Raw genomic sequence first — 22,360 nt, 5'->3', positions numbered from 1 at the left:
AGTTCGGCTCCTTTAAGTGGACTTATCAACACCTTGAAGTGTAAATACTCCAGAGCATCCTATATAATGAAAACTATTGAAACTTCACGGTTAATACTCTAACTACATCGATTTCCGCGCGACAAACTCGTACTAAAGCAATTATTGTTGTGTACTCACGTTATCTTGCAAGGTTTTCAGTTGTCACGCGTTATCCGATGAATGTGCTCGTGCTTAGATCGTTTGTGTTAACTGAAACAGTATAGTTTGTGCCAGTGAAGTGTTAGTGAGAGTCAACCAACATCCAATACAACGCTCGATTCCACAACACAAGTGCACATAGTATACTTGTGTTGTAGCATGGTGCGGGTGACAGTTGCATTATGACGTTCTTAATACTATTATCGTGAATCGCTGATAATTTTCAATAGTGAAACGAACTGTCACCTGCACCATGCTACAGCGCACGAACTGTAGTTCCTACTGTCACAACATTACAACACTCCTTTACTCGTACGTTCTGCAAGTTGTGTGTTGATGATAATTGGGTGTTGCCCTGATATACGGTTTAATGGCAATCGTGTCGATAGTAGTATCGTAAACGTTTGTACGTCGTGCTATAGCTTGGCAAATTCGTTCGTAACACTCCCGATGGCCCGCCGCGGGCCGGGAAAGGGGTAGCGGTGCCCCGCGCTCAAGATTTCATCCCCGCGCAGTCCTTTCCTCTGCCCCGCGCGCACAATTTCACACCCGCGCAGTCCTTCCCCTCGATTCGAATCCAGGACAATGATAGGATAGCCACTGGACCAAGCTTAAATATATTGTAGTTACGAAGTATACTCATATAAGTTTATTATTAAAAGTCCACTGACTCAAAACATTAACGATTTATGTTGAAAAATTTCAACCCTTTTTCTCTCTAGGGGTAGAATTAGAATTAGTAGAATTACTCTTTAGGGGTAGAATTTTGAAAAATCTTGAATTATATTATTTTTTGTGTTTTTTTGGTAGTACCATAGAAAACATGGTAGTACCTACACATACCTATTTTTACAAATGTAAATTGAAAAATGTATGACTTTATCATACAAATTTTCAAGCCTATTTCACCCCTTCTGATTTTATTTTTGCAACAAAAACTACCTTTCTCGTACTATGATTTCATATTGTGCCGAGTTTTATTTGAATCCATTCAGTAGTTTCACGGTCAACAAAAACACGGACCGCGACAGACAAACAAAAAATAAGTATAACTATAGATTGTTTGTATTAAAAAGGCTCAGTAGTTTTCATAGTATGTGGGTTGTTTGTTTACTAAACAAAATTTTCTCTGTCTATGGATGAGTATTACGTAACCGTGCGGGACTTGATGTTTGTAAACACAAACAAACAAATGTACATTCATTATTGTTTAACTAGCGGTCGCCCGCGACTACGTCCGCGTGGAATTCAGTTTTTCACAAATCCCACGAGGACCATGGATATTTCGGGATGAAAAGTAGCGTTAATCCGTTCAGTATGTGTTAATCCAAAGTAAAATCTAATTTATTTCCAAATTCCAACCAAATCGCTTCAGTAGCCGCAGCGTAAAGGAAGACCAAACATACTTACACACACACACACACAAACTTTCGCCTTTATAATAATACTAACTGACGCCGCGCGGTTTCACCCGCGTGGTTTCCGTTCCCGTGGGAATACGGGGATAAAATAATATATAATAGCCTTCCTCGATAAATGGGCTATCCAACACTGAAAGAATTTTTTAAATCGGACCAGTAGTTCCTGAGATTAGCGCGTTCAATCATACAAACAAACAATCAATCAAACAAACAAACTCTTCAGCTTTATAATATTAGTATAGATTAGTATGAAGTGTGATACTAGCTGACCTGCTAGGCTATTCTGTAACGATATTTAATTCACCTCTATCTCTCTCTGTTTAATACGATACTATAGAACGAGAAAGATAGCGGTGAATTCGAAACTCGCTCTTGCGAGTTATACAAAACATCGTTAGAGAATAGCCGTGCTGGTCAAGCTTCGCTTTGACTTATTTACGTTCACGTCTTCCCTACCGCTACACTATCCCTACCCTACACCCACCCTACACCTACCCTACTTACGTACTGAAATGACAATGATACGCTATAAATGCTGTTTTTTTTATGTAGGCTGACGGTAGGTGATTATGCAGCCTATGATAGAACGCGCTTGCCTAGAAGATGCCTATTCACTTTTGACTTTAAGATACCCATATTGTAGACGGTAAGGAAAACGGAAAATGGCAGGTGATAGCATTGAAACTATTAAACCAAAGGACTCAAGTGTCAAAGTCTATTCTTATAGTACCCGGTAATTGCAAAATTTATTTAAATAGTACATATCGTATTCTATTAATGTAGTCAACTATTGTACACCCATATTTGGAAGTTATAAACTTCCAAATTAGATACACAATAGAGCCATTTATTAAAGTGTTGGATATTGAAACGGAGGCCGTACGAAAAATTAAATTGCAAAGCTTACTTTTAATAAAGAAATTAATAACTTAATATCATATTAGCCGATTGACGTCCAATGCAGGACATAGGCCGTTTGATTACTAGATTATTTCACAATTTCTGGGTATACCCGAAATAAAGGGTCTCGACAATCAGAGGCGCATAACAAAGTGATCATAAAAGGCTTCCGTTTATCCTTTTGATATACGGAACTCTAAAAAAATAAACAAACGTACGTAGTTGTCTCTACGATTTTCGAAAGTTCCTCTCTATTTCTCCAGGATGCCATCTTCAGAACCTGATATGAAAAAAACGGGACCACCCTAAAGTATACCCTTCCAAACAGTAAAAAAAGAATTTTCAAAATCGGTCTACAAATTACGGAAATATCGCTGGACATACATAAAAAAATATACATATAGACGAAAGTAGAACCTCCTACTTTTTGGAAGTCGGTTAAACAAATGCACCGAATAGTGTAGTTGACGCTTATCAAATTTAATATAAACAATATTAATTTCGTGTAGTAGGTACATGGAATAAGGGTCCGAAATAAATATATCTATAACAATTAGGTAATAAAAGTTAAGGATTTCTTAAGAAACTCAATTTAAATATCACGTTTTTTTTTTTTAAATTTTACAAACGTCAAAAACGCTGTCGTCCATATTGTGACGTCACTAACACAATTGATGTACTAAACGTCAAACTTATTGTTATCTAATATTTTTGTCATACGCTCCGTTTGTATGGGATTTATTATAGTCACGTCATGAAACAGTTGACTGTCATGGCTGACAGGCGTTTCAGCTCGTATTGTCAAAAACATCTTTAAAAACTAAAATTTTCATGTAATCACGTCTCAAAATATATAAAAAAAAAATTCAGTCTAGTAGAACGACAGTGAACTATTTAAGACCATTTAAAAAAACGTCAAATAGCCTATTTAGTAGGTATATATATATTTTTTTTGTATATTTTTTTTGTTTACAAGTTAGCCCTTGACTACAATCTCACTTGATGGTAAGTGATGATGTAGTCCTAAATGGAAGCGAGCTAACTTGTAAGGAGGAGGATGAAAATCCACACCCCTTTCGGTTTCTACACGCCATCGTACCGGAACGCTAAATCGCTTGGCGGTACGTCTACTATATACTCCATTTTAAGATAAAAATTTTAATAAAAAATATACAACCGACTTCAAAACCTAAAAACGTACCCACTAAACTAAAAAGTGTAAAATAACATCATAATATGTTCTACCTACTGATCAGTATGAAGGCGGTGCTAAGCCGGTGATGTATTAATTCATCATCAGATAAACCTACTTTAAACCTTCATGAAATTGTAGTGTTTAAAAGTACTAAATGGAAAAGTGTACGAACACACTAGACACCCATATAATTTTCGAAAGTTCCCCTCAATTTCTCCAGGATTCCATCATCAGATCTTGACATGATGGCAATGGGACCAAATGGGGACTATACCGTTTCAAACAAAAAAAGAATTTTTGAAATCGGTCCAGGCGTCTTTGAGTAATTGGTGTACATACATAAAAAAAAATACCGACCGAATTGAGAACCTCCTCCTTTTTGAAGTCGGTTTAAAATTAGCGCTACCCGGACATCGATTATGTTGTTTAGTTGTGCCGTAGAGATGATACACGCTACCCACGGTAATTAGACGTTAACAAAACTAATTGCCGGCTATAATAAACTACAATATACACATGGACTTATTTACCCGACTTCTGAAGAAGGATTATTGTTTTCAAAAGAAACGACGATAGGTATAATGTACTTAAAAAAACGTACATAGTACCTCATTATTTTTGGAAGTCCGTTAAAAACTAGCTAGACCAACCAAACGCTGTTTTGTTTAATCACTATAAAAATATTGGTTGATGGAAGACGGGTCAAAATTTAGATTGAATTTTACATCATAATAAAAATTTTAATAAAAAAAATTCAACCGACTTCCGACTCAAAAATTAACCTAAACTAAAAAGCAAAAAATAACATCTTACCTATGTGCTACCTTCTGATCAGTTTGAAGGCGGTGCCAAGCCAGTGATGTTTTAATTCAAGCCATTTAAATTACAAAATTTCTGTGGTTCTTTCAGAAACGGCTTTAATTAAAACATGACACTCGGAAGTCGGAAGTCGGTTGAATTTTTTTTATTAAAATTTTTATTTTTTAATTTTTAGTGTTAGCACACCTTCTGAGTGTGAACTGACTGTCCTCCGTCTTCATCACCAGACCCCCTATGCAGTCACAATCCATATGGGTGGAAAGTTCTCATCAATATAAAATTTATCAAGTCCAAACACAAGGTAGCTACTGTGAACCATCGAGGAGTTCCCTTAACTCTCCTTCATCTTCATCACCAGATTTCTAATACAGTCACAACCTATCCTGGTGGAAAGTTCTCATCAATACAAAATTATCAAGTCAAAACACAAGGTAGCTATTGTGAACCGTCGAGGAGTTCCCTTAACTATCCTTCGTCTTCATCACCAGACCCCTAATACAGTCACAACCCATCTAGGTGGAAAGTTCTCATCAATACTAATTTATCAAGTCCAAACACAAGGGAGCTACTGTGAACCGTCGAGGAGTTCTCTTCACTGTCCTTCGTCTTCATCATCAGACCCTTAATACAGTCACAACCCATCTAGGTGGAAAGTTCTCATCAATACAAATAAATTAAGCCCAAACAAAAGGTACCTGCTGTAAATCGTTGACGAGTTCCATCGTCTGTGTATCGGCTCCATCATCAGACCAACTCCAGACCTTCATAAAATTGTAGTGGTTTAAAATACCTTATGGAAACACTAACAAACGCACTAGCCGTCTCTACGATTTTCGAAAGTTCCCCTCGATATCTCCAGGATGCCATCATCAGATCCTGACATGAAAAAAATGGGACCACCCTGGAATCAAACCCTTCAAAACAAAAAAAGAATTTTCAAAATCGGTCCACAAATGTCGGAATTATCGCTGGACATACATAAAAAAAAAAAAAAAAAAACATACAGCCGAACGTAGAACCTCCTCCTTTTTGGAAGTCGGTTAAAAAATAAATATAAAAAGGTTGTCTATAAATTAAATAAAAAACTAAAAGACACGCTTTTAGCACGCACTTATAATTATAAATGGATTTGGAATGGTTTTTTCGTCTTCTTGACAGCAAACCCTTTCATTTGATACCCATATCATGGGGGTGTATTTCAAATAGCCTGACCGCCATCTTGGACGTCCGCCATATTGGATTCAAGTCACGTGACTACTTGTTTCGTATTCCTGACAGCAAACCCTTTTATTTGATATCCATATCATGGGGGTGGATTTCAAACAGCCAGTCCGCCTCATATTGGATTTGTAATGACGTTTCTTAGCTAGTCATGTATTGTCATCAGAACTCAGAGCGTGTGCAAAATTTCATCCTAATCAAAGACCGGGAAGTGAGGCAAATTAAGATTCCAAGATTTTCTTACATACATACAAGTGAAGCTAATATAAGTAAACGTGTTAAAAAGTTATTGTTTGGTGATTATCATTTAAGGGAATGTTGGCTTATTCTCTAATGTGCACACAAACATTTTTTTAAGTATACATATTGCATTTTACAAAGAAATTTGGGCATATTGTGATTCACGGCTATCGTAAATCATCAATAAAATATTTCACACGGTAAATGCCAAAGAATTTCTATATTTATCAACATTATCTTGTTGTTATCTTGTACGATAACTCTGTACCGACGGATAGATCCAAATATATATCGTTACTTAGTTGCTTTTCTTTTTGTTATAAGTGCAATTGAAAATGTCTTTTGAATGAGCAATACAAACACACAAACATACTTTACGTACTGATTAATTATACACATTTCGAATAAAATTTTAAGACAGATTTTTTGTTTGTGTTAATAACATTAACAAAGAAAACTGTATTGAGTGAAAAATAATAGAAATGTGACTAGTGCTGTAAACATTTACAAAATGAATCTAATATATTTTTGTGAAGTGAAGTGAAGTGTTAAAAGTCAACAATGTATAACAGCTTGCCGCGGTTGAAACGGAAGGAGACTTGGAAGCGAAAGAGTGGGGTGAGTTGCCTCAGCATTATCACAAACTTGTGAATTGTTTTTTAACCAGTGATCAGCTAGTTTAGTTTAGTAGTGAGGTCAAGGGTTTGACTTCATGGCAGGCCAACAAACATGGACGATGGACATCCACTGCAGGACATAGGGTTTTTGTAGGGACTTCCAAACACCACGACCCTGAGCCGCCTGCATCCAGCGAATCCCTGCGACTCGCTTGATTTCGTCAGTTCACCTGGTGGGTGTTGAAGTTGACTACGCTTTCTAGCGAGGGATAGCTATTCCAGCACCTTGGGACCCTAACGTCCATCGGCTCTTCGACCTATGTGCCATTGCCACTTCAGCTTGGCGACTCGTTGAGCTATGTCGGTGACTTGGTTCTTCTACGGATCTCGTCATTTTTGATTCGATCACACAGAGACACTCCGACGAGCATAGCTCGTTCCATCGCCCGCTGTGTGATTTTGAGCCTTCATATAAGGCCTATAGTTATTAACCAAGTCTCGGAACCGTAGGTCAAGGCCATCACTGGCAACATGCACTGTTCGAAGACTTTTGTCTTCAGGCACTGAGGAATTTCGGACGAAAATATATCGTGAAGTTTCCCGAATGCTGCGCAGCCGAGTTGGATTCGAATAAAATAGGTTTAACCATTTAAGAGGATGTAGGGGCAATACTGTTTTAACGATAAACAAATCTCCGCTTGTCTGCATGTAAATATGAATCTTCAGTGCGTAATTTTCCTCCCACATACAAAATCATCACTACATTATTTGTTATAGATGACATCACTATGAGATCACGAAGGTGAACATATTTTTATGTGCATAGGAAGTAAGAATTATCACCTTGCAATAGTTATTGCACTGGAAAAGGACACGTCCTTTTGTGTAATTATAGCCTATTGATTAAACGATTACTTCTTACTGGTTTAGTTTTAAAATAATCTAATTTTTTTAATCATTAATAACTCTGTGGTAAAGAGGCCGGTTTCAACACTCACAGTTCATTTTCGAATCCTAGACCTTTATTATTTAAGTCTGTACTCTTAATAATAGAGCTATCAGCTATTGATACTCTTAATTTTGGTTTGTTGACTAAACACTTAAAAAAAAGGGGACGTAAAAGAATGCATGTGAACGAAATGCGTATGTTGAGATGTAAAGAAGAGATGGCTGGAGTGTGTGAAAGAGGACATGTGTGTAAAGGGAGTGGATGATGAGTTGACATACCAGAGAATTTTCTTAATTCTCTGCGTGTGTGAAGTCTACCAATCCGCATTGGGCCAGCGTGGTGGACTATTGGCCTAACCCCTCTCATTTAGAGAGAAGTCTCGAGCTCAGCAGTGAGCCGAGTTGATAACGACGACTTAAGTGGGATAAGGAAAAGGAGATGATGGTGACAACTAAACACCTTAAAACTAAACTGCAATGTATCGTCGCATGACAGCCATGACGCATTGTAAGAATTTGCGGATTGATTAGTTGGCATTTGTGTATAAGAGCAAGTGCCTGTGAGACTAGATCTTCGTTTGCATAATATTTCCACATTTGTTAACAAGGGTAGTTAATTCAGTTTCATATGAAGTTTTTTTAATTACCTATTCGCAACTCATGTCTCGAAAATTACTAACCAGTTTGTTGGTTGTGATTTTCGTCAACAATAGGCTTTGGAATGTGAAAAATGCGGTTGTTAATGATTTGATGTGAATTATAATAATTAGGTGGCTAATAGAGCCAAGTTATTTATTTTATTTATTTATAACAACTTTATTGCACAAAACAGAAAATAACAATAGAACACATACATTTTTGGGCAAAAGGCGACCTTATCACTAATAGTGATCTCTTCCAGGCAACCTAATCATAAATAATCTAAACATCCTGTCAGATGGGAAATGGCAATACAATAAATTATAAGTAATATTCACTAAATAATAATAACTAATATAATAAATAAATAAAAACACTATAATTAAATATTTCCATATTATAAAAATATATACTTTGTACAATTGTACACAATAATGATAAAAACAGCAAAACATGAAATATACATAACATACACCTACATCTACATAGATACATACATACATACATACAATATACATACATACAAACATACATACATACATACATATATACATACATACATACATACATACATACATACAAACAAACTACATACATACATACATACATACCTACATACATATAATAAACACATATATATTACAATGATAGATAGTGTTTCCTTACACGATTTTTAAAAATAGTCAGGGATTTTGACCGTCTAATATGATCTGGGAGTGCATTCCAAAGTGTAGCTGCTTTTATAGTAAAAGACTCTGAATATGTTCGAGTGTTACACCTAATCTTACCTAAAACGTTTTGCCTACAAGATCGTAGTGTGTTCCTAGAAGTGCGAGGGCCCAGGAAGTTAAAACGCTCTTTTAAGTAGGATGGTGTCCAGTAATGAAAAAGGATAGCGTAAAGAAGAGAAAGAATATGTAGATTACGCCGAAGCCTTATAGGTAACCACTTGAGCTTCCTACGGTATTCTGTAATATGATCAAATTTCCTGAGACCAAATATGTATCTTATTGCCAAGTTTTGCAAGCGTTCGAGTTTATTTAGAAGGTCCTCAGTCAAATCCAGATAACAAACATCGGCGTAATCTATGATAGGAAGGAGGAGAGCATTGGCCAATAAAGTTTTAGTCTTAACAGGTAAGAAATTTTTCCATCTTCTTAAGGATCCAACAGCTTGAAAAATCTTTTTACTAATTTGTGCAACTTGTGGTCTCCAGGAAAGATTGTTGTCCATGATAATACCAAGATTCTTTACTGTTTCACTATAAGGCAATACTGATCCATCAAAAATAACTGGTGGTAAAGTCGAAAAATTAATCTTGGAAAGTTGTCTGGAATTACCTAATATAATTACTTGAGACTTCTCAGTATTAACTGACATCCCATACGCTACACTCCAATCATAGACTGCATTAAGATCATTATTGATATGGTTAATAACCTCAGCAATGCTTTCCACAGACGTCAGTGCATAAACTTGGAAATCATCTGCATAAAGATGATATTGCAAAGAAAGATGTTCAGTGAGAGTATTTATAAAGATGGAAAAAAGAAGAGGAGATAGCACACCACCCTGAGGAACCCCAGCACTAATGGAACAGAAAGAGGATTGTTTCTCTTTTACACGGATGCACTGTGTGCGACCGTTTAAATAGGTGTGGAACCATCTAAGTACAGGGGAAGAAATGTTAATAGATTCAAGAATAGCCAAAAGAATTTCAAAATCAACATTATTAAAAGCGTTAGAAAAATCAAGCAACGTTAAAATAGTTACTTGCTGTTTATCAATTCCATTACGCGCATCTTCACAGACCTTCGTTAGAGCCGTCACAGTACTGTGCCCACGACGAAAACCAGACTGGAAAGGGTTAAGGATATTATTTTTAGTTAGAAAACTTAGGAGTTGAGAATGAACTATGCGTTCAAGGACTTTAGATAGGAAGGGAAGGATGGAGATTGGACGAAAATGGGAAAACGTAGTTGGATTAGAAGTTTTAGGAACTGGTATAACATGTGCTATTCGCCAAGCGCTAGGAAAGGTATTGGACGACAGAGATTCATTAAACAGATGACAAAGGACAGGCGCAATGACATCTAAACATAAACAAATCATTCTGCGACTAATTGAATCATTACCAACAGCATCAGATTTGATAGCAATCACATGTCTTTTTATTTCAACTATACTGACGGTATCGAAAGAAAACAATGGAAAACCAGGCTTAGCGCGTGCATTAATGGAGTTAAGAGTTTCAGATTTTAAGTTACTGTTTGTTGTAATATTAGAGAAATGAGAATTTAACGCATTGATATCCAAACTATCAGAAACACTGTTACGCTGACGTCCAATACCTAGTGTTCCCAAAAATTTCCACACATCTAACGTATTTTTCCCTGATACCGAAGAATGAATATAATTGCGCTGAGCGTCTCTACAGATCTTGGTACACTTATTCCTTAGCATCCTATAATTAAGCAAATTAGTTACAGTTGGGTGACTTTTATATTTAGATTTAGCCTTATTACGCTTTAACATTATTTGCTTTATGTCATGGGTGAGCCACGGTGCAGGTAAATGTTTTAATTTAATAGGTCGTAAGGGTGCATGAAGATCAAAAATTTCAGTAAGTATAGAATTAAAAATAGAAACCTTATCATCTATAGTCACTGCACTAAGGATTGCATTCCAGTCAGCATCGTTTAGATCACGTAAAAAATCATCATTGTTTAAATTCTTAAAACTCCGCCGCATGACTATTGTTGGTTTAATTTTTGGTGGACGCACTCTGTAAGATAAGTACACCAGATCGTGGTATGAAAATGCTTCCGCAGGTAGCTGTCCATGACAGCAAACAAAATTCTGGTCTGAAACAATCATAAGGTCCAACTGTGAGGGTGTGCAGTTAGGAAAGAAATGCGTAGCACCAGTGTTAAGCAATGACAAGTTGGAGCTATTAACGATGTTTTTTAGGTTATGTGCCCGATGATCATTTTTAATTAAACAGGTATTAAAATCACCCATTATTATAGTATGATTCACACTAGGTACAAAGCTCTCCAACAATGTCTCAAACTGTTTAAAATAATCAACACGCAATGATGGACTATAAAAAACGCCCAATAGCACCTTAATACTACCAAATAATAATTCTAGAAATAAGTGTTCAGAGGATTCTATAGGAGATAACGAAGATTTGCTTAAGATAGAAAAGGGAATATGGCTACGTAAATAAATGGCAACACCACCACCGCCCTTCCCTACACGGTCATTACGTATCAAATGGAAACCTGGCAGCGAGTAATACGTGGAAGGAAGGCAGGGTTTTAAAAATGTCTCAGATACCAAAATGGCGTGCACATTCTTAACGTCAAATGACGCTAAGAGATCTGGAAAATGCGCTGGTATGCTTTGTGCATTTATGTGTACAACATTAAAATTTTTATGTAACGCATCAAAAGTTGATTCAAGTTGCGTATTTATAGGAATTGAAGTACTGTGGTAACTTTCGTTAGAAGATCCGATCAAAGAAAAGAAAGAGTCTTCATCAGATCCATCACTATCACAATTAGATACATTATCTGTAAATAAACTATTAATATTCATAACTGTATAAAATTATATAAAAAATAAATAAATAAATAAATAAATAAATGATTAATATAATATAAATAAATAATATAAGATAATCAATATAATATTATTAAATATAATATAATACTATAATAAATTTTGTGCCTTAAAATACTAAGTTATGCACTCAATAGGTATCCTAAGCCGCCAGCTGATTAAAGTTTTACAGAAAAGAAGTACATTTACACAGATTTACAAAGAACAAAATAATAAAATAATAATAATAATACAAGAGAAACACAAACCACAATTACAAAAATTAAAACGAAAAATAAACTAAGGTATTACAAATAACTATATCTACAATCTTACAAACTAAAGTGAATATGAGTCAAGTTAGTGAATATGATTTCTCATAATATTCCGGAAAGTTATAAAAACCTTTGAAATCTGAGGGCCTAGTGGCAGTTTGATACTGTTTTATCGCGTTAACGTAAACGCGAATTTCTAAGGAATTGAAACAGCGCCATCTAGTGGCACTACTGCAAAACTGTTTCAATTATATAAATTCTCGTTTACGTTAACGCGATAGTAACAGTATGAAAATATTGAAAACTCCCACTAGGCACACTGTAATCTGTATAATTGGTTACGTACTTATCTATTACACTAGTGTAGACTGTCAAACTTTGAGCTTTCATTAAACGAGTTATGTCTAGCATTCGCAAGCACTTACTCCAATAGAAATGTAGGCTTTGCTTGTATCATTTAATAGGGTAGTTGACTCATATCAAATTTAATATAAACAATATTAATTTCGTCTAGTACATGGAATAAGGGTCCGAAATATATCGATATCAATTCATAAAATTGAAGGATTTCTTATTTTAAATATCAAATATTTTTTTGAATATGGACAACAGCGTTTTTGACGTTTGGAAAATTTGAAAAATACATGATTTTTAAATTAAGTTTTATAAGAAATCCTTTACTTTTATTAATATATCCATATATTTCGGACCCTTATTCCGTGTTGGTACTATACGAAATTAATATTGTTTATATTAAATTTTATATGTGTCAAGTACCCTATTTTATCATATTTAATGTACTGGACCACCACGGACGCATTTAACTTTGGTTTTTTACGTGCGCAGATGACCGTCATTTTGTTTCAACTAACTTGCCGGGGTCTATACCTACTTAATATTACAATTTGGAAGTGTAACAGGTATTTTGTATAATTACGACAACCCGACGACCTCGGCTAGAATTGACCATATAATGCGAGTGAGTAATCGATAGGTTATGGTGTTTACGGCAATTACGTCATAATGGCGCGCACCTTTCTGTTCTAAACTTTTTACCTACTATATACAGTCATTCATTTTGACGGCCTCCGTGGCGCATTGTGGGCGCTTTTGTTCAGTGGACGAAAGCACCACACTACGGGCAATTTCGTTATTTTCATTTTAACACAAAATCACTCAACCGATTTTCATGAAACTTAAATGGGACCAATTTAAAATTCGTTAAGAAATGACGAATTTATGCGGTAACAAAAATTGAAGAACCTCCTCCTTTTTTTGAAGTCGGTTAAAAATTGGATGTCTATTATCTATTTTCCAGAGAAAACTTTTATAAGTGGGCGAAACCACGGGCAATAGCCTGTAGTATTAATAATAATATACAATACGGGGGTGAACCTAAATGTGTGAATAATATAAAAACAGGTCACGACCGATTTTTTATTTGAGTAGGTCAATCAGCAAGGCGTCCCTGTTATCCAGCAATTCGTAGATGTTTGTGTCTCTCTCGCACAGATCCTCGATGAAAACGCGGGAGGTTGTGTCATTAACATCATGATCAATTTATGTGGTATGAAGTCATATGGCGCCGGCGCGGAATGTGTAGTCATATCCTTACTTGTTGCTTTGATGTCATATTGGTGACTTGACTTTTTAAAAGTGCTTGTAAAACACATGGTTTACAATTTACATGGTTACTTGTAATTAAAGAATTTAAATTTGATATTTAAATAATCTGAACAGCATCTGCATAATAAGGGCCAAGTGTCACATACTCACTCGTATTATGCTGTGCACAATTTTTTTTGTATTTCATAATTTTCACTTATTAGGTGAACACGAATAACAAAGCTTAACGATTCTTGTCTGCATACGAGTATAAGGCTATTAGTCGCGGTTTCACACCGTTTAATATTTTTTTTCTATTACCAGCGCTATTTCTGATAAAGTACCTTTCTGTCCACCTGACATTGTGAATGCAAAAAACAAGATAAACTTTTAAGTAGATGGGGCTTGATAGCGTAACAAACAAACCAATAAACTCACTTCCGCTTGTGTAATATTTATATAAATCACGTCCACCATCCTGATTAGAGCAACGTTCCCCAAACCGGCTACGTCCAATCTCTAAAACCCCTTTCGTCTAAGAAAGGAAGCTTGTACCAGTGGGCCATTAAAAATTGATTGACTAAAAATCGCTTTGCGTAGTTATCCTGAAGAGAGGATCTGACTATGGCTATAGCACCGTATAATCGGCGCAAGCGCATAATAATTTCCATGTAGCAGTACTACTTTATTGCTTACAATTGGCGCTCGCGTGCTTTTGTATATATTTGTATGAAAAACTTGGAAAAAATATATGCTTGAATGAATGAGTGTTCTAAAGTGACTTATGTTGTACATTTACCTGTATGGATACGATGTGGGACATGCTTACTGTAAGTTATTAAAGAAAAATTCTTTTAAAGGTTCTTTATGCAACTTTTCGAGCATCGTTTTTTTTATTAAGTGACAAGTAATCTCTTGACTGCTATGTGAGTTTATTTCACACTAGCAGACACCTCGCGATTTCACCCGCGTTGTTCCTTTTTCTGTGGGAATATGGGTGTATAAAAAAACTTGTCTTTCTATTAGTAAAAGAATTTTAAAAATCGGTTCAGTAGATTCAGAAATTACCCCCTCAATCTCACAAAAATTACCTCTTATAATACCTATTATATCATTTATATAGATCATAGTATAGATTTTCAGTTTCAGCTATCGGTAATTGACGATACAGTCTTAGATGCGCGCGGTAACTAAATTTAATTTTGCAGCCTCAAATAAAAGACAGACTCTAATTCGAGTGGTCTAGAGTTCGGACTATCCGTTGGATAATTTCTATATCGACTCTTAGCACAAGCAATTCGTTTATTCAGTTGGAGGGAAAAGCACAAGCAATTCGTTTATTCAGTTGGAGGGAAAAGTCATGCCAGGAGGCGCAATATCAGTTCTTATTCCCTATTTTGAAAGAGCCCAACATGTCAAAAGAAGTTTTCTCTACAAAATAAACTTGCAGAAGGGTCAGTTATTCAACCCATACCCAAAACCATTTTCTATGCACCGCTAAATCGTTTGGTTGGAAGGGTTTAGCAACGGCCGAATCCTACCTGTCAAGATTACTCAAGAGTCAATTTATTTTTTGGACGTAGATTCCCTGTATGAAATTCCAAACACCACTGTCTTGATCCGGGTACATCCAGCAACCCGCATAATATAGTCGGTCCACCTGATTGAGATTTTCTTAATTTGTCCAGGTCTGGCTGGTGGGAGGCTTCGGCCGTGGCTAGTTACCACCCTACCGGCAAAGACGTACCGCCAAGCGATTTAGCGTTCCGGTACGATGCCGTGTAGAAACCGAAAGGGGTGTGGATTTTCATCCTCCTCCTAACAAGTTAGCCCGCTTCCATCTTAGACTGCATCATCACTTACCATCAGGTGAGACTGTAGTCAAGGGCTAACTTGTAAAGAATAAAAAAAAAACCTATGGGAGGTCCACGGATTCGCACTTGCAGCATCTTGGGACCCCAACGTTCAGATCTTTACGATTTCACTCTACCATTGTCGTTTCAAATTTCCGACTCATTGAGCTATGTCAGTAATTTTGGTTCTATCATATCTTCTCATTTCTAATTCGATCAGATGTACTCTATGTCTATAGCATACCTATCGCCCGCTGAGTGACTGTGAAAGGTATAGCCTCTTGCTGTATCATTAGCTACGCTATAAATTGAATATATATTGTAATATGACGTGACTTATTTTGACGCTGACGTAACTTACGTCCTTATTGATTAGTAATAGAAAAGTCTACAATGGCCCGCTGCCCGTGTAGAGTAAAAGTCTTTTGTCAATATCTCAACAATAGCGGCTATTACGTCAAGCGAAAAACACGTGCATTGCCGTATCTATGCTCTTTGGATACATTCCAAACTTGTCATTATGTGAATGATCTATACAAACAAGGAACTGTTTTGTTGATAAACAGGAAAAAGAAATCTGAACAATACTAAAAGTATACTAGCATTACTTATATCATCGTCACCTTCAGCCTATTTTTGATTGCTTACTTAAACTGAGACCCACCTTGCTGCATCAATGCGGGTTGGCGATATTGTTTGACTCTGTAACGCCGACTCGGTTTTTATTGTTGACATCTTACTACGAGTAGACGAGGGTCGGATTAACTTGCTCTCCGAAACATTGGATGCATCAACACTAACTTTTGAACTCCAGGTTGCTACTGAAAATTTCTCGCAACATAAATTTTAATATTTCATATCTTCTCCTGGCCTCTAACCTAACGCCTTATGTTTATAAGGCAAATAGGCTAAACCACTGAACCATCAACAAGGCAGATAAAATTACTAAATTAACTTTACGAGTAACACGGTCATTATCCATAATCGCCTCAGTCAACTTCTTTTGAGTATCTTAAGTACGAAAGTGAGTTTTCTTTGTGTGTTATCTTCCGACATAAGATACTAAAAGGATTTTGACGTAATATATCCTTAATCAATCGAACTCATCCTATATGTGTACTACCAGAGATACGTTGAGTTCTGAATCATCATCATTGACAACCCATATTCGGCTCACTGTTGAGCACGAGTTCCCTCTCAGTATGAGAGGGGTTGTGCTAATAGTCCACCACGCTAGTCGCTAACCCAATGAGGATTGGCAGTCTTCACATACGAAGAGAATTAAGAAAATTCTTAGGTACGCAGCTTTCCTCACGATGTTTTTCCTGCACCGTTTGAGTCATGTGATATTTCGAGGTCATATATCGCTTAGGACTTAATCGAAGAATCACGAATCTATATAAAAATTAAATGTATGCGACACATTGCAAACAATACCGTTTGTGTCAACTGTGCACGCCAAAATAATTCCAATATGTATTTTACGCATCATTTGGGTCAATGTTAACGACCTTCAAATCGATGTCATCATCAAATATATTCAGCTCAGCATACAAAGCGATGACAAAATACTAAGTCTACAATTACGACACGCTTAATACAAATACATAAGGCTCAATGTTCTCTGGCAAGGACGTTTGCAGACTATCTAACCGCCAATTTTCCTACACGCGCTTGTTGTTTGAGCATGTATGATGTTATCCTTATTCGTTTGTAATAAGGGTTAAAATATAATATCGTACATGTTCTTCGTTTGTGTTATTAATTTTGTTTCACTTTCCTTGAAGGTGGAAAGTGACAAGTTTTCAAAGCTCTGACTATGAATACGGCTCATTCAAAAATTTTTAATGTGAAAGTGATAAAACTTGTTAAGCTGACTTTCGTTCATTTTATAAAAAGTAAAACCTGATCATCGACCCATGCTCCTGCCATGATAGATAAATACTAAATAAAATACTGTAGCCATCTCCCATAGTTTAGACCATAGTAGCTTTGGGAGTTAGCAGATTTGATAGGTTCAAACATTCAATCGTCCAACTATTAAGGGTATTTTAATCGGGCTAATATAAGGAACCATATCGCCAGACACTTAGGTAACCATTCTCTAATGGTAGGCGTCCACAGATCCGCATCGTACGTATCGGACGCATCGCATCAAACGCATTGTAGTATTTTTTGTATAGTAAGCATATAAGGGCTTCCACTGATAAGTATTTAAGGAAGCCGTCCACAGATCCGCATCGTACGGATCGCACGAATCTACCAAAAAATGTGCGTCTGATCTGTGGACAGCTCCTTTAAATACCTTCGAAGTTTAATTTATATCGGTGCTTTTTAGGGTTAAACTCCTGATACAAAGCCTTTCTCCTTAAACGTCCGACCCTACAATGGGCCAAATGCAAATAGTCGGATCAAGGTCTCAATCGCCGGTTTGGTCCGTGGTTCATTACCGTAAAGTGCGATGACTCTTACCTATGAAAAAATAACCAAGCAATGAAAATCACGTCATATAAAATATCACCAATCTATTTATATGTAAAAATTGTCCCCAATTTAACTCTGCCAAGAAAATACAAAAATAATTTGCATATAAAAACAATAATAGACGTGACAACATTACGTACTAAAATAAGCTTTTCGGTTCATACGAGATGAGTGTTTTCTTATTTATTCAGTTGCAAGCATCCATTTAGAAGTGCCGCATCTTAAGTATTCGTGTCTTTATTATTTTTATGTTTTCAATTTTAATATTAATATTTCGTGATAACGATCTTTTTCTATTTTATTAGATAATTACTTAGATAGATACTTAGTGCGAAAATGCCTTACGAATAAGGTAGTAGTTTGTTGTCCAGTGAATGTGAATTAGCGAAAAGTTTTTGAAATGGACACAATAAAAGTTGTAGGTGAATTTGTTAGAGAGAGATCCCCTTTCTCGGTAAGTTTAATTCCAAACTCTTTCTTCGAATAAACCAATTGGCGTTACAATTTAAATGCATTTTTTTCATTTTTACACTGTAAAATAAAAGGCCGTTTGCGTGAAATTCTGTTGTATTTGTATGACTTATTTTTTCTGGAAAACAAAGCTAGATGCTGTTCTTCTTTTATCGTCCCAAATAATTTTTATTCAAATCATCAGTCTGTATACGTCCTCTGTTGAACATAGGCCTTTCCTAGAGCGCGCCACCACATACGATTTTCCGCCTTCCCCATCCAGCCACTTTCACATAATATAGAAACACAATTACCCATAGGTAAGTATTTATTTAATTAGCTCTTACAATCAATCAATCAAATCTTCAATACACCTCCCAACGCAGGGCAGTCGTTGTCCAGGTGGTTACCGAGTGACCTTGGTCACTTGTTTCACTTATATTTTGTTGCATCGCTTCGCTCAGAAAGTAAACTGACGCTGACAAACAAAAATCGAAAAGTGTATTCAGGTAATGTGTGCTACCATCTACAGGCATAGTGAAACGGTGTTTGGTATTTTAAACTACCAGTAGATGGCGTTCTCAGAGAACTTTGAAACAATCCCTTTTTTATACACTTCATTCAATGCAATTCAAACTTCGTTGCAATGCAGTTATGCCTGAGGCTCATAGATGGCGCTTTGTTTTATATTGTCGAATGAAGTTTTACTTCAGTAATGTGATCACACACACTCGATTTTTGACTTACACAAGGTTCTTTGTTCATTCATTTTTAGTAACCTCTGTTGGTTGTTTCAGCTGGACACATGGTTCGGGCGGCCGAAGAAGGCGGGCGCGGGGCCGGAGCGCGGCTACGACACGGTGCCGCGCGCCGAGCCGCGCGCAGACGACGACGAACCCGCGCGCGAGTACACCAGCAAGATCGACGCTCTGGACGACGCACAGCTCGAGCGGCGCTTTGAGGAGATGCTGGTGACGCTTTGCTTGTACTAGTCATGTCATCATCACAATCATCACATGGTTCGGTCCCCGCAGAAGTTGATTACGGGGCTGGAGTACGGCCAGGACGCACACTACCATCGTCATTAGCCGACAGATGTCCACTGTTGGGCATACACTTCAAGTAACGACTTCTTAATACTACGGAGTTGCCTGCAGCCAGTGAACCATCGTCGGCCCATCTAACGCTATACCATCGTCATCAGCCGACAGATGACCACTGTTGGGCATACATTTCAAGTAAGGACTTCTTAATACTACAGTCATGAGCTGCCTGTATCCAGTGAACCATCGTCGCACCTTTTATGTGCGGAATCCCCATTCTGGCATTTTGAGCCCTTGCCTTTAAACATACCAAAAAATACAAAATCTCAATTGTATGCTGTACCGAAGACAATTTACTGATTTCAGACTGACATGAACATCGGAGAGAAGAAGAAAGAGCCGCTACGGAAATACTCAAGAGATCAGAAGAAGAAGATGCTAGTCGCCTACAAATTTGTTAATGCTCAGGTGCGTACCTAAGTTAGAATCAGAAACAATAAGTCTACCCGATTTACCCGAGCAAGGATTTCCCGCGAAGGAAGGTCTTGGCACGATGGTGCCTGGATTCATCTTGACACCTGTACCTCTAACCGATTATTATCAGCCGATAAGACTGCCAGAGATCAAAAGTTTCCATTGAGGAAAGGTCTGGGCAAGAAGGAGCCTGGACCCTTCGACACCCGTACCTCTCACCGACTGTCCGCGTTTTGGTAACATTTAGCAATTTTTAATGTTTTTCGTTATGTTAAAAACTAGCTTGTTATTAATTTATACAGTAGTTTTAATATAAAAGTTTAATTCGCATTCGCATTTTCTCAAAAACTACTTGCATCCGATTTAGATGACATTTTCATTGTTATTGTTATTATTCTTAAGGGAAGGTTTAATCCATAGGTAACTTAACGAGATTCAAAAAGCAATTTTATTCACAGGAAGGTCGCTCAAAATTCGAAAAGCCGTCCGATTACGTTACATACCTCAACCAGCCTGAGCTCTCGGTGGGCAAACTGCACAGCTGTCTGGAGAACTTGAGGATATCTCTCACGAACAACCCGCTCTCGTGGATCGAGGAGTTCGGCGCCAAAGGCATCGAGAGTTTGCTGACTACCCTCAATGTGTGTTATATCAAGTAAGTACTTTTTGATTTTAATTTCTCTTCAAAGTTTCAATTGTTCCAAAGGCCTATCTCAATTCAATAGGATTAAGTTTCGATTCGTATCCATTGGACTACTGCCATATAAAAAAAGAACATTTTTTTGGGAGAAAGTTTTTAATAATGGAAATAGGATAAGTTAATTGACAGAAAAGGAAAGTAATTTTGGCACGATTTTAATAAAGATGTTCATGTTTTTTTTTTTACTAAACTATTAAAATGTATTTGAATTAAATATATAATATTTAATTTAGTTAAAGGTTTCAAATTATATTTATTTGAAATTACTTTCGAGTTAATTTGAACAATGAAAAATTGTAATTTTAATTTACATGCTCTCAGTGGAAGTGGATTTTATCGGTAAGATTTTCGTTGTTCATATTAAACTAGCTGATGTCTGCTTTTGATTTATTACTGCTATTGTGTACATTAACTTTTGATCTCTATAAAATCCTACTAATATTATAACCGCGAAAGTTTGTATGGATGTTTGTTACTCTTTGACGCCGCAAAGATAGACAGTACCCTGGATTAACACATAGACTAATTTTTATCCCGGAAAAATCCATGCTTCCCGCTCGGTTAATGGAAAACTGAATTTCACGCTAACGAAGTTGCGGGCGTCCGTTAGTAAAGCATAATTATGGCGTGCTCCATCATTTCCTAAATTTAACAATGCATACCGAATAAAAATCTGTTCAGTATTGGTGGAGAATGGTGTGAAGAGAGAGGGAAAAATTCTCCTCACCCGATCACACTTTGCGTAACGCTCGCGTTCACCAACTTGAACTCTGAGCGTGCGTAAATAAGTTTTATTTCAAAAAATTGAGAGCTGTAACACTCAACGTTATTTCCAGCGACTCCCGATACGACCGCGTTCAGTACGAGTGCATCCGATGTCTGTCCGCCATACTCAACAACACGGTCGGCATCCGCGCCGTGTTCGAGTGCAGGGAGGCGCTGCCCGTGCTAGCTCGCAGCCTAGACGCAAGGAAGCCGCACTGCGCGCTAGAAGCCGCTAAGGTATGATACTATAGACAACCCACCACCTCCCATGGCCCTTTCAACCTCTCGGTAATTTGAGCCGAATCGAGGGAGGGCGAACCCGGTACTTACTCTTTGCGTGTTCCCGGGACGTCTTCTTGACTCTCTACAAGTTATTTTCTCTTTTTGATCCTTGTCCCTTGATATTATAGACAAAGCATATTACGTAATGGGGGCCATCTCTATGCCTACGATGCGCGCCACGGCATATCTCGTGAAGAAAAAAAGATATAGTCGATCACTAGCAACCGAACTGGAAATATCGCTCTTTCCACGGTTTCAATCCACGCCATGTTTGAGTGCAGGAGGAAGCCGCTAAGGTATGATATTATACTGAGTCACCCCATGCGCAATATTACCCCCCGTATGACCCTACGTAGGTAAACCCCTTCTGAACTTTTGCGGATTTGGCAGAGTGTGCCAGAGTTAGTACGTGAAACTCAGAAACGCCCTGAAACTACTTAAACTACCTTCAGTGTTTAGTTAAGTGTTTGGCTGCTAAAACTACCTCCTCTTGAGACTGAAGTGGCCAAAAAATTGCGTAACATTACTATGTGCATTTGAAGATAGTGTGCCTCACAAAAGAACATATATCACATTGATTAGTTCCCTCGTCCAATCTGAACCCCTTCTGATGCCTTTCCTACTCCAGACCGGGATGGATTTT

General features: G+C 37.1%; 1 protein-coding gene across 1 annotated transcript in view; it reads left to right on the top strand.

Annotated features, from left to right (window-relative positions):
* Window positions 1–22,360, top strand: part of LOC112052023 (protein diaphanous) — a 46,460-nt gene that overhangs the window by 3,110 nt on the left and 20,990 nt on the right. The window contains exons 2-6 of the mRNA XM_052882847.1: window positions 6,532–6,594; window positions 19,251–19,424; window positions 19,863–19,964; window positions 20,429–20,625; window positions 21,507–21,672. Coding sequence (XP_052738807.1) covers window positions 6,532–6,594; window positions 19,251–19,424; window positions 19,863–19,964; window positions 20,429–20,625; window positions 21,507–21,672 — 702 coding nt within the window. The remainder of the gene's footprint in view (window positions 1–6,531; window positions 6,595–19,250; window positions 19,425–19,862; window positions 19,965–20,428; window positions 20,626–21,506; window positions 21,673–22,360) is intronic.

The sequence above is a fragment of the Bicyclus anynana genome, chromosome 8 (assembly GCF_947172395.1).
Source record: "Bicyclus anynana chromosome 8, ilBicAnyn1.1, whole genome shotgun sequence".
Classification (NCBI taxonomy): domain Eukaryota; kingdom Metazoa; phylum Arthropoda; class Insecta; order Lepidoptera; family Nymphalidae; genus Bicyclus; species Bicyclus anynana.
The sequence above is the reverse complement of the archived record's forward strand: the minus strand, read 5'-3'. Positions and strand labels throughout refer to the sequence as shown.